We start from the raw sequence: 15,761 nt of genomic DNA, 5'->3' as shown, positions 1-15,761 counted from the left end.
GCTCTTCTGTGCTACGGATGTTAGAGATAAATCTCAAAGTTCTGAAGGCCACAGGACAGAATATCTCCCCAGGAGAAGGAGATGTGTGTGAAGCATTTTAAAGATGAAAAACGTCAGCTGTAAGAGTTTGGTACTTATTGAACAAAACATAATAAGGAGAATCAAGAAGAAATAACATTTAAACTCCATTTAAGAGAATCATGACAGAATCAAACACAGGGCTGCCAAAATTGACCTCTGTGGGTATACTGCAATTTATTCCAGGTATGTTTTCAGTTATCTCCTAGGGAATCTTTAATAAAGCATCAGTAGTAACTTTGCAGGATCTGCTACAATCTATCGAGCTGATAAATCTGCAAACTGAAGTATAGGAAGTCACGACGTTCTAGCTGCAGAACTCACTGTCCTGCCTCCTCTGGTGTGCCCCCATCTTGTACTCTGTTGGGTACCATCACCTTTCTTCAGGTCTTCCCTTGCTATGCCATTTCCCAGGCTAAGCAGAACAACACCCCCCTCTAAATCATATTTTGCTTGTACAGAATGGGAAATTAGTCACTCCTCAGCACTGCTTGTGGATCCCAGGGATGAGCTCTGCACCTCCTTTCCTATTCCCAAAACTCACCGTGAGCTGAGACAGGCAGGAACACCGTGCCCTGACCCAGCTGAATTCAGACAAACTGCAGATCCATCTCCTCCAGGGCTGTGATGAGGCAAGTACAGTGGTTAAGAAGTTGTCTTAAAATGAAAGTCGAGTTAATTTCAGCTTTAGAAGAAAAGCACTTAAAGGAAATGGATTTCACAGGGCTAGATTTAGTTGAGAAAGCACTTAGAGAAAGAGGGTTTCAAAGAGTTCGTGAACATGTCCAGCAGATCCAAAGTTTTATGAGCCCTGAACAATAAATCTGGTCTCTCCAGATGCTCCAGCAGAACAATGTGGACAGTTCTTTCAGCCTCTTGTCTGGTTTGGTGAATTTCTTTTATTCTTAACAACCAACCTCCTGCTGACACAAGCTATACATTTTCTCCATCCCTCCTGTTCCCCTTTGAGTGCCCCTCATAACACACCACACAAAGCAGCATGTAACACAGCCAGGTACAGGGCATCTCCCACTCTCCACTCCCAACAAAGGACACTGAACACCCGGTTCAGTTCCTTGCTTGACCTCAGGTTTTTGGTATGAGTTCATACACATCCTTGGTTTTCTTTGTGCCTCTGTCTGAAACAGATCGTTTCCCATCCTCTTAAAGAACACTGTAGAAGGGGGAGGAAACAATAGCAAAGAGCCATTTAGGTCACCTAGACAGAGAAAGAAGAAATGACTCTTTATGTAAGTGTTTACCTGATAGAAAAAGATGGGCGATGGGTGAATCAGAAGCAAAAAAGACTGATCCCATTGCTCCTCCTCTCTTCTCCTCAAAACAGCACAGTACAAAAGTCCCACCTAACTCTAAAAGACAATGGCAGCTCAGCCCCTCCCTCCCGACTGCAACGGCTCCAAAAGGAAGGCTGTCCAAACTGTATGGACCTGGTGACACACAACCCAGCCAGGCACTTATAGACAGCACAGAAATTCACACCTGCTCTGTCCTCCAGGTGCCTGGCCCAGTGCTTGGCAGCTGACCCAACCCGACAAGCTTTGCAGCAGGCTTTTCCAATTTGCACAAGGGTAAATAAAATATAAGTGAGCTAGAAAAAAAAACCGTCTCTGGCCATATGATTTATTCTGTGTCTGGAATTTTAGGAAAGAAAGCTTTTTCAAGAAGAAAGAGGAAGGGTGGTAGAGGATGAAGGCTGCAGGATGAAGTAATATTAATATAAAACACAAAAATAGAGCTGAGTCCTTATGTTCAGAAAAGCTGTCTGGAAAAGATACTGTAAGGAGCATCCTCCAGCAAGGCTCTGCTCTAGGGCAAGGAGCCCTCATATTCCTAAGGAGGAATCAAGGCCATTTTACTCCGTTTCCTGTGTGCTACGTGGGGACACCCCTTGGAGTTTGTCAAACACTGCATTTCTTGACCACAGCAAAGCACTGGTACCCTCAGCCAGGACTGACTCATCCAAAGGCAAAGCCATCCATCCTGGTACACACAGTCCTGACCCAGGCAAGTAGTTAGAATTTTCTGAGTACATGTACCTTCCTTAAAGGCACCAAAGATCCTGCACCAAGGAAACGTGTAGAATAACAGTACAAAGCTACCAAAGCAACTCTTAACCATAACCCTATGTTTTCTACACTCCTCCAAGCACTGTCACGTCACTCTCTAATACAGTTTGTCGAAGCCAACCAGAAAGTCATTAAACACTTAGAATTACTTCCCTTGCACAGCTCCTGCCCAGCCTGATGGGTTAACAAGACATGTGAAACAGATCTGACATGCAAATCATCCAATATAATGTTTTTCAAGAAAGAGTTAGTGGAACAGGGAGATATCAGGCCTGATGCAAACTCAGTCTGCCCTTGGAGAGCAACCCACCCGCAGGGCTCTTGAAACACACTCTTTGATTTATTTCAAAGGAAGCTAACAATGCTCAAGCAGGCTGGAAATGGGACTACGTGGAGAGAATTAAACATCTAGAGGAAGCAACAGTTCATGTAACTCAACACATAAAAGAGGTTTGGGGTTTCTGCATTTGGTGAGCCTCTCAGTACAGCTAGATCATTAAGAGCCACGCACATTTTCTTTATGGATGTGGTTCAGCTCTCACTGATCCACCTTTCTAGGCAGAATAAACTAACACAGCCATAAAACACGGGGTCTACACACATAGCAGGAATAAACTGGATAATGCTTTACACAGGCCTTAAGGGTTTATCTTGCTTAATGCTTTCACCGCAGGGTCCCAAGACTGGACCACACAACCCTGAAGGTTGTCAATGGTCAGTGGTGCTTACAAGAATGCCATCGAACTAGCAACTCCCCCAGCTCACTTCGCCCTCACAGGGCTTGTATGCCTGCACCAATGCACCTCAGGCAAGGGGCACTAAAATTTCCCCAGGAATTTCAGCGGAGACACACAACACTAAGCCCTAGGAATGATGGCCAGGTCTGGAGTACGCAGAGAGGTTCTCCCCCAAGCTAAAATCTCAGGACACATTGTCTGGGACTCATTCCAATTTGACCAGTTGTTTCTGGGGCCAAGGTTTTCTCAGAAATACAGCTGCTCCACGTTTAGCCAAATATGTTGGAGGCCTATTGAGACCTCCCAGCACAATGGGCTGTCCCATACAAGGTGAAGAGCAGGAGACATGTCCTCCATGAGGGTAAGGGAAGAAAGGGTTTATTCACTCACCCAGCCCCTGGTTCTGCTGCTCCCACTCAATGGTATCAGGAACCTGGTAGGACACCCCAGCCAGCTGGGCTGCAGGGTTCTCCAGGCCAGCTATGGGCTCCTGGGAGGTCTCGCCTGGAAGCGTGAAGCCCGGCAGCTCTGTGTCACCCTCCATGCTTTCATCCATAGAATCTATCTCTTTGTCCTCTTCATCTTCCTCTTCCTCCTCTTCTTCTTCCTCCTCCTCTTCATCCTCTTCCTCTTCCTCAGCCTCTGGTCATGAAGACACAAAAGCAATATCAGGAAAGGTCCCACAAAACAGAAGGTTCATACATCCCTATCAGTGAACTCATAATCCCCTTTCCAAAGGCAAGCCACCCTAACAAAGCCCTGCCAGTTTTCTGACATGAGAGACACCCAGAGGGGTGGATGTGGAAGAGCCCAGTCCTGTCTCAAGTTTCTGCCTCCATCCTATTCCTGACCACAGCTAACTGCAGAGAGGAGCGACTGTAAGAACAGAGCGTACACCCAGCAAGGCTTCCCACAGTGTCTCTCCCCAGCTTTTAGTTACAAGGACCCAAGGTCTTCCTGAGGCAAAAGTTTTGCCCAAGTTACTAGTGGAGCTACCCACTGTATGAAATAATGACACGTTCTGAATTTTCAATGGTTAACTTTTCAATGCCAAAAAAATAAAACACAGCATTTATGTGTTTTGATGATCCAGCCAAAGTGGTGCAATGCATTGGAGTAGCTTCGATAGGAGACCTGTGGAATGCATGCATCATACCTGCTGTAAGTAAAGCAACCTGCACCTTGGCAATTGCATGATGCTTCGCTCTTCTCCCTTCTGCTGCGGGATGCACTGACACAACTGCTTGTCAGAGTAACTGAAAAACTAACTGGGGAACTTTGGGGAATCTATTCAGTGTTGAGTATCCATCTTAAAGATGGAACTGGCCTAGGGAAATCAATGCACATTAAAAAAACAAGGAGTTCACCGTGCTGTTACATAGTGTTACCCATCCTCCCAAATCAAAGATTTGCTTTAAAACACAGCATGTTTTTTCCAGCTCACCAGACAGGACAATTACACTTGCCACCTTTCAGTTTTAACCCTGCATTTCATACAAATGAGCTGCTATTTGAATTTAGTTGCATCATCCTGGGATAGAACGTCTTTCAGTTTCTGGAAAAGAACATCCTGCAAACAATTATACCATGCAGAGCACTGACTGAAGCTTACAGGGATGTAGTTAGCCCCTTACGTTCCCTTTATGTGTTAGAAGTACACTCTATCTTACAATGTGCCCATCATCTTAAATCAAGGTAAGAATTTTCTCTATCAAACTATATGTTTCCATACAGAATACACAGCCTCTGTACACCTGAGTATGGCACCTGGAGAGTGTTTGCAGGAAACCTGCAAAGGTAAATTAAAGTAGGTCTCGTGCCTCTGCTGAGAGCAACGCAGCTGTAAGCAGAAGATTTCCCAAATGGAACAGCAAAGGTGCTAAGCAGTCAGCATTCTGGAGAACATGACCATGAGTGCATTCTCCCTGAATGGACTGGGTGAAAAAAAAGGTCAGAGAAAACAGAGATCAGATTTTATCTGAAAATCTACTTTGGAACAAGGTTTTTAGAAGGCTCCTGTGATTTTAGCAAGCTAATTGGAGACACCTGCCAGGAGCTGGCTTTGAGAAAGCAGATATCCATCTCTGCACTTCCAAACTCCAGCAGGCAGCCAAGCTGAACACCTGAATTGAAAGTGCCAAGACTACTTATCACGCCTGAAAATCACCCAGCTCCATCCATCAGCCCACTGCCACAGCACAAGGATGAGGAAAGCACAGTCCTCACAGCACAGCCGCACCGAGGGGAAAAAAGGGCTCATTCACATGTCTGAAAACAGCTTCGTAACCCCCTGCCCCAAAACACCATCAGCTCGCCTTCACAAAAGGCACAGAGCATAGCACCACTTGGTGGTCACAGATAGGAATCTGTGCTTCTAAAGAAATGCAGACCACACGTATTAGAGCTCAGGGGTGCACCAGGAGGATGGCAGGCACAGGCAGGCTGCTCACAGCACCCACTGATCCCAGGGGATAGGGAAGAATGCATGCTAGGATGAGAGGCAACAGCCTTAAGCTGCACCAGGGGAGGTTTGGGTTGGATATTATGAAACATTTCTTCTCAGAAGGAGCAATAACACATTGACATGGGCTGCCCAGGGTGGTGATCAAGCGCCACGCACCACTCAAGGATCTGGTTGGGATGGGTTAACTGTTGGTCTAAATGATCTTAGAGGGCTTTTCCATCCTCAATGATCCTATAATTCTGTGTGTGACGCAGCCAGACCCCAAAAGCTGCAGGTTTGTGCATCACACCAGAACCTCTTTGCAAAATTATGTCTTGCCTCCTAAACCAGTCCTGCTTGGCCCTTCAGAGATCTCCACAGCCACTCCAAACAGGAGACAGAAAGGACCAAAGCTGCAAAGCCCAGCAGATGTGGGAGGCATTTGGATTTTTACAGACACCAGCATCCCCTTGTGAATTACTTCGTGGAGCATGCTTGCAAGTACTCAAGGCTAAGCAAAGGTTCTCCTTACACAGGAAGCAAGATAATTGTACAGTGGAACATAGCCCATGGCCAACATGCTATTCCCTAATACAGAAATGCAAGCAGCTTTCCTGGTATGTGTGGCACTATCCAAATCAGGCACTCAGGTGAAGAGCAGCTATAGGAGCAGTTCTGCACACCCAGCACTCCTTTGCACACTAGAGCAGACATAACTGGCACAGTACTCCTACTGCAAGTTCATCTTGCTCCGTAGACCTTCTTCAGTGTCTCACTGTTTTCTTAACATTCAATAAAACCTCACATGTGACATGCAACGGGACCCCAAGAAGGCCTAGGTAGAGTAAATCCTGTCTCCTCTCACTGTGACACCAGGACTGCAGCACCAAAATACCATCCATTACGTTCCTGCTTCCTCCTGCAATAAGGGTGATGCATAAGCAGGCTATGGGATAGTTACTTCATCTCCCCATGCTGAAAAATGCAAAAACTAACCCTCTGCCAGACTAAATAAGCACTGTGTTCTGTAACAGGGGCTCAGATCTGCCTCCACTGACACAGAGGAAGAAAAATTGAGAATTTTAACACCTCCCTGCTGTGACAGCAATGCAATCTAAGCAGCAGGAATCCCCATAAAAATGAGATTCCTGCTTCACCTGTCAACAATTTTGGTTTTGAAGGACCTGACAACCTTGTAACAGGCATTGAAATGTTGAGTTTTTGAAAAGCTATAAGAAGGCACCAAAAAAAGTACGAGAATTTTTTTTTGCAAGTTTCCACCTTTATTAATATTTGCCAGAAGGAACAATGGTTCAGCTTTACTATGGGGCACCTGCACCACTGCTGAAACCCATAGCATAGGAGCTGCTACCTATACCTTTTAGATATTTTCCCTTGATGTGTAAAAGTCACTGTCACATGTTCACTGGAACAGCGTGCCCAAGGAGGCTGTGGATGCCCCATCCCTGGAGGCATTCAAGGCCAGGCTGGATGTGGCCCTGGGCAGCCTGGGCTGCTGGTTGGCAACCCTGCACATAACAGAGGGGTTGAAACTGGATGAGCATTGTGGTCCTTTGCAACCCAGGCTATTCTCTGATTAAGTGTTTTCACTCTCCAGCAGACTTAAACCATTATTTACTAGATTCTGTGCACAGAAGTATCTTCCTACTCTATGAGCAGCAAGGCTTGCTAGAAGGTAACAGCTTGACTTTCACAGTGAGTTCAAACACTAAGAAAAATCTTTTTAAGAGTTGCAAGACAAAACACAGAGGTCTCAATCTCTGTTCTTTGCACCAGACCCAGAGGATAGTGGTGTCTAGACAGTAATGCAAAGCATCATTATGGTCCACTGTAGTCTTAGGCTGTGATCATACCAAATACTCAGCACTGTAGGGTCTGAATGCCTACGAGCATCTGATGAGCACCAACAAAGTTGCAATCAATCAGAAGCCAGTACTAATTGGCTTCCAGTGGTGAGCTTAGTTCCCATGACCAGGAAAGTGGCATCTTTGCTCCTGTGCCAGTACTGAGCAAAGCAGCTCAAGAGCTGAGCTACCACTTCAAGGCAGGCCTAGCCCTATCTGAACACAAGCTAAGAGGGACAGGAGAGCACTGTAGAGCACTGACACCCACCTGACTGTGACCCACAGGGATGTTATCCAACACAATTCTACTTTTCAAGAAGTCTTGGCTGGCCAGAATGCACCAGGGAACTCAAGGGACCTCACAGAATCCTAAGATCACCAACGTTGAATAAGACCTCTAGGATCATCCAGACCAACCATCCACCTATCACCAATATTTCCCACTAAACCATGTCCCTTAGTACAACATCTACACATTCCTTGACCACCACAGCACATGTGCACACAGCATAGGAAGCAGAGGTGTGTAATTAAGGACAAGACTGGGAATGAGGGGTGCATGACTACAGAAAAGGAAGAAGGAATTCAAAGTCTTCACTAAAGGACTTTTCAGTACACTTATAATGTGGGAACATGGCTCATTTCCTGCACTGCTTTTGTAATCACAGCTAGCTGTCAAGACAGAAAGACCTTTCTAGGAGAACTCTTATTAATCAATTCATTGTTTTCATGTGATCAGTGATAATGCCACCATCTGATGTTTCCAAAACACTGCCAAGAGCTATCACTTATGACAAAGCCCAGCTTGGAAGGAGATGACTGGCAGGAGAGTAGAAGTGCTCTGACCCTGCCCAGCTTTCTGGGTTGCATAGGGACACCCCAAGTGGGAGTAGGAGCCGTCCAGGCTCCAAGTTGCACAAACACCTCCTGTGAATGGAGGTATTCAATGCCTGGCCTATTGCACAGGTCAGAAAACAGAGCACTGAGAAGAGTACATCAGTTGGATGGGTTCTTATCACACAAAGCAAGGCACTAACCCTAACTCTGCACACCTAAGTTTCAAGATAAGAGGAAAATGAAACATTTTTTTTTCCCCCTGCATCATTCCTGCTACATCTAGGAGAGCAAACAGGACAGCAGGACTGAACTGTGAGGTTTCCTTATGAGCTGCAGGAAGTTTTCAGCATCTACTTGCCAAAAAACAGACTGCAGAAAGCACTCCCCAGCAGAGGGCTCTATAAAGATGGTAACAATTTGGATTCTGATCATAACCTACCTCTCATACCTGAGGGGATTCACACTTGCTTTTTGAGTCCTGGCTTATCTCTCACCACAAGGTAACTGATGCACTCGCCCCTGCTGGAAAACTCCCCCCCCCCCCAACAGGTCTGCTTCTGTATTAAGATCAGAAACAATCATTCCCAAGTGATGCATTTCCAGCAGTATTCACTACAAAATTGCTTTCACACTGAGCCTGGCTAAAGAGACAGCAGCAAACAGCTATTTTAAAGTTAAAAAGGCAGCTGCTGAGCTGGACAGTTTTAAGAAGTGATTTATCAAATGAGGGCATTTGAATCAGTCCAGATTTCCTATAGAAGAGGCCTGTGAGCATGGTATTTCCTCCTCCCCCCCTCCCCAAAAAGAGTTTCCAAATGCAAATCCCACTTTCCCTTGCAAAGAAAGGCATTTGAGGGTCTCTCTTCAGAAGTACATAATTTAGTTACTCTACTTGAGAAATGAGCAACTAACAGACCAAAGGTTGAGGAAACTGTCTGATTTAAGCTGTTTTCTAGACAAAAGCACAGGTCATGGATCCATTGCTGACAACATGATTTATGGGTAAGTGTAATTGCAGGCAACAGCCTCCAGGATACCAAGGTTAAGTCCAGTACTACCTAACACCAAAGGGCAGGATGACTGCCTAGAGATGAGTGGGCTTGCAAAGCCTCACGCAACTCAAAGCATGAAGCTCCAGGATTATCCTGATACAGCAGCTCTAAGTCATCTGGGTTGTTTTGAAAGAGCCAAACCATTCTGTACTGTTGCCTGCTCTGCTCCCCATGCAGAAAGGACCATGGAGAAGCCTCAAAAGCAACAAAGCCCTGTGCTGAGAGATCCCAGGCAGCAGCAGCTCAGGAGAAGTGCTCCTTGCAGAGCACTCAGAAGGAACTGCTGCGTACCTGCTTAGCTGAATCCACCTCGCTAGAGCTGGAGGGTGAGCTAATCCCCAGATTAGGAAACAAAAGCATTATTAAAATCTTCACCCACAGCCCAACTACCTTTCAAGAGCATCTGCAGGGGGGTTTCTGTCACTTTGGGGGATAAACATGGGAAAACTACACATCACAACTGGGGGATAAACATGGGAAAACTACAACCTTAAAGTAAAATATTTTTTAGACAAATAACAAGTCAGATACAGCTGGAAATTTCAAGGTGCCTGTCCAGAACAGTAGAATGGGTCAGACTGAACCAGGCCACCTAACCTGCAGAGTGGTGGCAATCAGGATCAGGTATTTAAGAAATAAGTGTTGGAATTTTTTTTTTTAAATACATGGTTCTTTGGTACAAAGGAGCAGTAGAAATGAACAGCCATCTTCCATGAGGAAGATCAAGGTCAACCTGTACTAAAGGGACAGCAGTTCTCACTTCAGCAGCAGAAATAAGCTAGGAGCAATAGGAAGTATGCACCAAAAACATTTAATTATTAATTCATTTTGCATGTGCTTTGTCTTAAATCTTCAGATGCTTGCCAATTCAGCTGATATCCAAAGAGCTGGTGGGGAATTACAGCAACATGCTAGTTAACCAAGCTAGGCTAAATGCCCTTCTTATTTACAACCCTGCAAACTCATTTAAATTTTTAAATAGGGTTGCAGAGATTTAATGAAGCAGGTCTTAATCCATACAAGTCAGGGTCCAAATAGCAATTGAACTCTAAGCCTTGATTTCCATTTAAAAATAAGTAACACTTCACATCAGAAGAAAGGTGCCTTGTACTGCAATGGCTTAGAAGTAAGGAGAGTTTGAAGAGTCATTAAAAATACTGAAAACCAAGGACCAAGTACGTGCCATTAAAATACCATGGATATATTTTGTGCTATATGACATGCTCCACTGTTCTGAAGCAGGCTTTAATGGAATCAGTGAAGCAAAATAGAGTCTAACCTGAAGCCAAGATGCAGTGATCAGATTCCCCACAGCTGCAGAACACAGGATTTGCTAACCCCAAAGGCAAGTCCAGCCCCATACCTTAGAACTGCTGAGGGACTTCACAGCCAAACATGAGCACCAGCTCACCAGGAACAGTGCTGTGCTCTGTCCTACACAGCAGACACTTTGACATAAGTATCTAAACATCCTACAACTGATTTTCCCTATACAAGTCAAAAAATGTGTAGCTTCCCAAGGCCTATGCTTTGCTTAGCCATATGTTACAAGGCCCATGAGAGCAGTCTCCCCATTGCTCAGGGCCTGTTCCCAAGCCTGTAACTGGCTCATTTTCATGGGTCTTTTCCACCATTAATGACACAATGAAGATCACTTATTCCAACCATCCAGCTACCTCAAATATTCTCTTTCTGAGAAGAAATGTTTCCTAATATCCAATCTGAATCTCTTCTGGCACAGATAAAGGCCATTACCTCATCCTGTTTTGTTACTACCAGCAGTGCATGGCTCCATAAAATAGACACAGCACTAGTACTTCTCACATCAGCACTAACCTGTGTTAACAACTGCATTCAATTTATGATTTGAGAACCAAGGTGAAATCCTGTCCTTAGACTGTTACTAGCCAAGAGAAGCTGCAAATCAAGGCTGACTATATCTACACTTATGTATTCAGACTCATTCAACACAGTTCTTGACTGAACCTTTTCTCCTCAATGTGCCTTCCCAACCCTGGGATTACTCCTCCACCACAGCAACAAGGACTTCACCAGCTACATATTGAGAGCTAGCCAGATTCATCAGGAGTGCCTCAAATTCAAGAGCTATACGGCTTAGACTGTAAGTTGCCTGTTTTCAGAGCTATTTGCCTGCTCCTGACATCACACAACAGGCAGAGCATCTCCCACAGGCATCCTATGAATGCTGACCTGTGAGAGCAGCTCAAATAAGCCTAGATGACTGAACAGGAACCAGCCCTAGGGCTTACATGCTGTTGTAGAGTAGTTTTAGATGTTTTCTTTTTATAGATCCACTCCAAAAAGCGCAGGGAAGCTTACAGAGTGATCCTGAACAGATAAGTTGAACTAGATTTTCTCCTTGGATCCTAGAAGTCCTCCAGAGAAAGCTGCAATGTAGGGCTTTCCAGAGAGATGCTGAAATTTTGGGCACAGGTACAAAAATGCAGTATTAAGTCTCTCAGACAAGTAATGCTCATCCTCAGCAGTGTCCTGTCCCCAAATCCTATAATCCCCTTATAGGATTTCTTTAGCTAGGAAGGGCAAGTAGTACCAGTCTCACTGCACAGTCCAGGCAGGAATATGCTCGTAACTCTGCTAATCTCTCCAGAGCCTGTAGAAGTGACAACAACCCTATCTAGAAAGCTATTCAAAACACCTCATGTTTGTCTGTGTAATCTGAGAATTTTTTTTGAAGTTATATCCAAGGCAAGCAGGTGAATATATTGATGCAATTAACTGCAGGCAGTTTGGCACAGATGGTCCCCAAGAAACAGAACTCTGAACAGCAGAGGTCCATATTTAATGATGAGCCAGGCCCTCAGCAAGGCAAGGCAGCGAGCCACACTGGGGGCTATGGGAGCCAGCCGAGCTCACCCAGCTGCCTGCGCTTCTTCCACTGGTCAGCAAGCACCAGGACCTCCCAAGGGACTTCATTATGTCAGCATGAGTGATGTCTGATCTTGCATCCACCTGCGGCCTGGAGCTCAGTATAGATCTGTAGGAAAGCACTCCTGAGCATAATGCATCTGGTACCATGTGGATATTTGCAAGTAAGCACTACGTACTGTGATTTGGGAAGGAATACATCAGCCTTCTCAACACACCACTCCACCCTGACGTGGAAGTGCTCAATAACTGCCACTACAAAAAGATATCAGAAAATGGTTACAGCTCAAAAGCCTCCTCTGTGCTTAACTGGGGCAGTAGCATCTCCAGGCAGAAAGCCTATCCTCAAGTGGTGTTTGTCCCACTTCAGAGTGTAGATTGGTGATCCCCAACACCAGGGAAAGTTCTGGCTCAACACAAAGTGTAAGTTACTCCAAAGAATTTCAGACCACAAAAAACTGTGCCAGTTGTCATAAACACACAGCATAACAAGGAGCACCACATCCCTTGGATGACAGGCACCTGCAGAGCTGTGCCTCAGAGCCGAGGAATCTACATCTTCGCACTACTAGAGATCCATCAGGGTAAGGAGCATGTGCTGTCATGCCTGGCAGGTTTTAAAGCCAGCAGCAAGCCTGATAAAGGGCAGGAGCCACAGCATCTTGCGCATAGAGGGGAGGGCTCCCTGCCTTCGCTGCCCTCCAAACTAAACAGGAATTCAAGTTATTGCTTCATGCAGAGAAAAGATGCTGATTAGCTGTTGTTTGCGGCACCCCACCTCTGATCAGAAGAAAAATACCATCTGGCATGCCACCCCTGGAGGACTGCCAACCTTTGCAGTAAAATATGAAGGTAGGAGAAGGTCAAGCTAAAGGGAGGGGAGCAAAACAGGCAGGAAGATTAATCCCTGCCAGGTGGTGTAGGCGCAGACACTGGAGTACAAAATAGGGAATGGATGAGCAAACAGAAGAGTTGAAATAAAAGGAAAAAACAGGAAGAATCAAAGCAATTCTCTACAGGAAAGTTACGGATGAGCCAAAGAGATCAATGACAGAGCTGCAGATAAACTCTAGAAAAGGACCCACTTCTTCAAAACCTTGTGTGAATTTGCATCAATGAGTTTTCGTGAACAACTGAACTGAAAGAATCTCAAAGGGGATGAATTCTTGACCACTCTCAGCACTGCTATGGGGGCATGAATGTGGCACCACTCATTCCAGCAAGGTGTGAGGAGATGCACACTGAGGTGACCATCTCATGCTGAGCCTCCCCACTCACAAAGGGATCTTTGGCTGCCTGAACATGCTCCCTTGACAGCCTGCTTGGTAGAGGCTCTACAGTAGATGCCCTTAAGTAGCTAATGATGATCAAACCCAGGCTACTGCTGTTCCTTCCCCAGGAGAAAGCCTGTGCCTCCTACCACAGCCACTTGAAAACAGGTATTCTCCACAGCACCATTCACTGCTCATTTCCTGTACCACCTGGAAGGGGACAGGTTTTCCAACAGTTTTATTATCAACAGTAACACATGCATAGCCATGTACTGGACAGACCAATTGGAAGCCCACATTATTAAGGTAATTGCTCCTCTCCACAAGAAACTGCCTGCCCTTTAGACTCAGGAACAGTGGTACCTTCTGACTCCAGCCGATCCAGCCCATAGGTTACAGCTGTACTGATCTTCCTCACAGCTGGAAGAGCTGTCCTCCTAACAGACGATGCCACTGATGCTGGAGTCACCAGGACCATCATTTTGCTGGATGGTTCCTCTGTCTGCCCAGACTGTGTAGCCAGCAACCCACCTGGAGATGGAACAGCCTTCTCACCAGTGATCAGGACCACATCTGTGAGATCTGCAAGAGACAAGAAGTTTAGCACAACAATATAAAAAACACCATTAGAGGTGGCACTGAGGGACATGGGTTGGACTTGATGATCTTTGTAATCTCTTCCAACCTTAATGATTCTATGATTTAAGAATGAGCTCCTTAATGAAAGCTTAAGCTCAGGAAAGAAGCTATCAGACATCTGCACCCTTTGCTACATTAAGTGATTCTGCTGTAATGACAACTCTTCCATGACAGCCAGCACAGGAGGTCCCCTTAGTGAGAACAACACTAAGTCTTACCTCCATTGTTTTGTGGATCCATTGCAAGATTAAAGCACTGAGGCACCAAATGTGCCTGAACCAAGTGACAGATTTAGCTGTTTATTGCAAAGATGAGAGTTAGTTGAATTCATAATTAAATCCCAGAAGCAAATTAATTAGTGGTAATTGCTGGAAGAGCCTTTTCTCCCTACAGAGCAACCTTACTTTAAGGGATACAGTTCAAATTGATTCTTTCCTTTGATGCCCTGCAATAAGAACTAGCAGAAGTGCTGCCCAGCAGTAGTTCTATTGCAGCAGCACTTACTGCTACTGAAATGACCCCAAAGGTCATTTTGTGCTAAGGGGGCCCCTGCTACACTCCTGTCAAGAAGACAGGCTCCTGTGTGTACTTGCCAAGGTGACATCAAGTCAGCAGCTGGATAAACATGACAACTTAAAGCACTTCTCTATAAGCTACTTCAACCCTGGACACAAGAGCAAGAACTCACCACCACTCAACAGAAGCATCAGGGCAGGCTTCCAATGGTTTCCTAAATTCTCCCAAGAAAACCCCCTTTACTCCCACATTCTTCCCTAAATAAGATTTTTTGCTCCTTTGGACCAAGCATCAGCAATCCAGAAGTAATCCCCCCACCCCCCAAAAAAAAGGAACTGGCTTAAATGATTAAGGCTAAAAGTCAACTTGTGAATAAGGATGGATGTGGGGGTTTCATGTGGTGGTTTTGTTGGGGATAGCTACTTTGTTTTTACTTGGGACAAAGATTATGACCAGGCCAGAAGGCAAGGAAAAAAAAGCAAGTCTGGGTCTTTGTGGGATAGAACCCGCCAAGTTTGAACCCTACCTTCCACACCTGGAGTTCTCACTGTGGAGGTGCCTGCAGCTGTTAGCATGTGGGTGGCACCAGGGGCACTCAGCATCTGGGTGTCCTCCCCACTGGTTTCCTGGGGAAGGCTTGCAGCTCCTGTCCCCTGGGCAGGAGCAGGCAGCAGTGTCACAGCTGTCACAGCAGCAGCAGCCTCCTGGGCAATAGTTGTCACATCCTGAGTAAGGCCTGCAGCGAGAAGCAGCATCAGCACCAACTCACAAGACAGCTAACAGTAACAGAACAGACATTTGAAGGACTGGCACCACGTATTATTTCCAGAACCACAGTGCAAACAGCAGATCTAGCTGGTTTGCAGCTCAGAAACAGATGAGGCCCCATGTACAGCATGAAAGAAAGTAGCATAATCAATCCTTGATTGGTTAGCCACCCCCTTATAGACAAGTAGACCTACCACAGCACTTCAAGTCCATGCTATGGAAACTGGGGAAAAAAATAAGAATCAAGCAAGGCTGCCAGCATGGTATTTTCGGTGACTAACTCTCAGAACTAAGAGACTCAAGTCATGTAGAGTTTATTTTTTACCGCACAAGTATTATTGATAGCTGATGTTTCCCCAACATCTGGAAATAGCAGAAGGGAACCTGCTGAGAAGTCAAGTGGCTATAAATTAATCTAGAAATTAATCAGTCTTGTTTCAGCACCAGCATGCAATTAGCTTCGCATCTCTTACAGCAGAAAACACATCTTCTGGATGCAGCACAGAAGAAGTCGTCCCTTTGTCCCTATAGCCGTAGGGACAAAATTAAAGGTGCCCAGAC

The 15,761-nt window shown here is 45.5% G+C and overlaps 1 protein-coding gene across 11 annotated transcripts in view; it reads right to left on the bottom strand.

Moving 5' to 3' along the window:
- ARMH4 (armadillo like helical domain containing 4) overlaps window positions 1-15,761 on the bottom strand; it is a 51,448-nt gene that overhangs the window by 28,112 nt on the left and 7,575 nt on the right. For 7 of the 11 annotated variants that reach the window (XM_040702144.2, XM_040702145.2, XM_004936465.4 and 4 more), the window contains exons 3-5: window positions 14,959-15,168; window positions 13,641-13,859; window positions 3,293-3,544 (exon numbers count right to left, since the gene is read on the bottom strand). In XM_040702144.2, coding sequence (XP_040558078.2) covers window positions 3,293-3,544; window positions 13,641-13,859; window positions 14,959-15,168 — 681 coding nt within the window. The remainder of the gene's footprint in view (window positions 1-3,292; window positions 3,545-13,640; window positions 13,860-14,958; window positions 15,169-15,761) is intronic. The other 4 variants (XM_040702146.2, XM_040702148.2, XM_025151154.3 and 1 more) reach the window with 1 other exon arrangement.

The sequence above is a fragment of the Gallus gallus genome, chromosome 5, assembly GCF_016699485.2.
Source record: "Gallus gallus isolate bGalGal1 chromosome 5, bGalGal1.mat.broiler.GRCg7b, whole genome shotgun sequence".
NCBI classification, from domain to species: Eukaryota; Metazoa; Chordata; class Aves; order Galliformes; family Phasianidae; genus Gallus; species Gallus gallus.
Note: the sequence above shows the minus strand (reverse complement) of the source record. Positions and strands in the feature narration are given on the sequence as shown.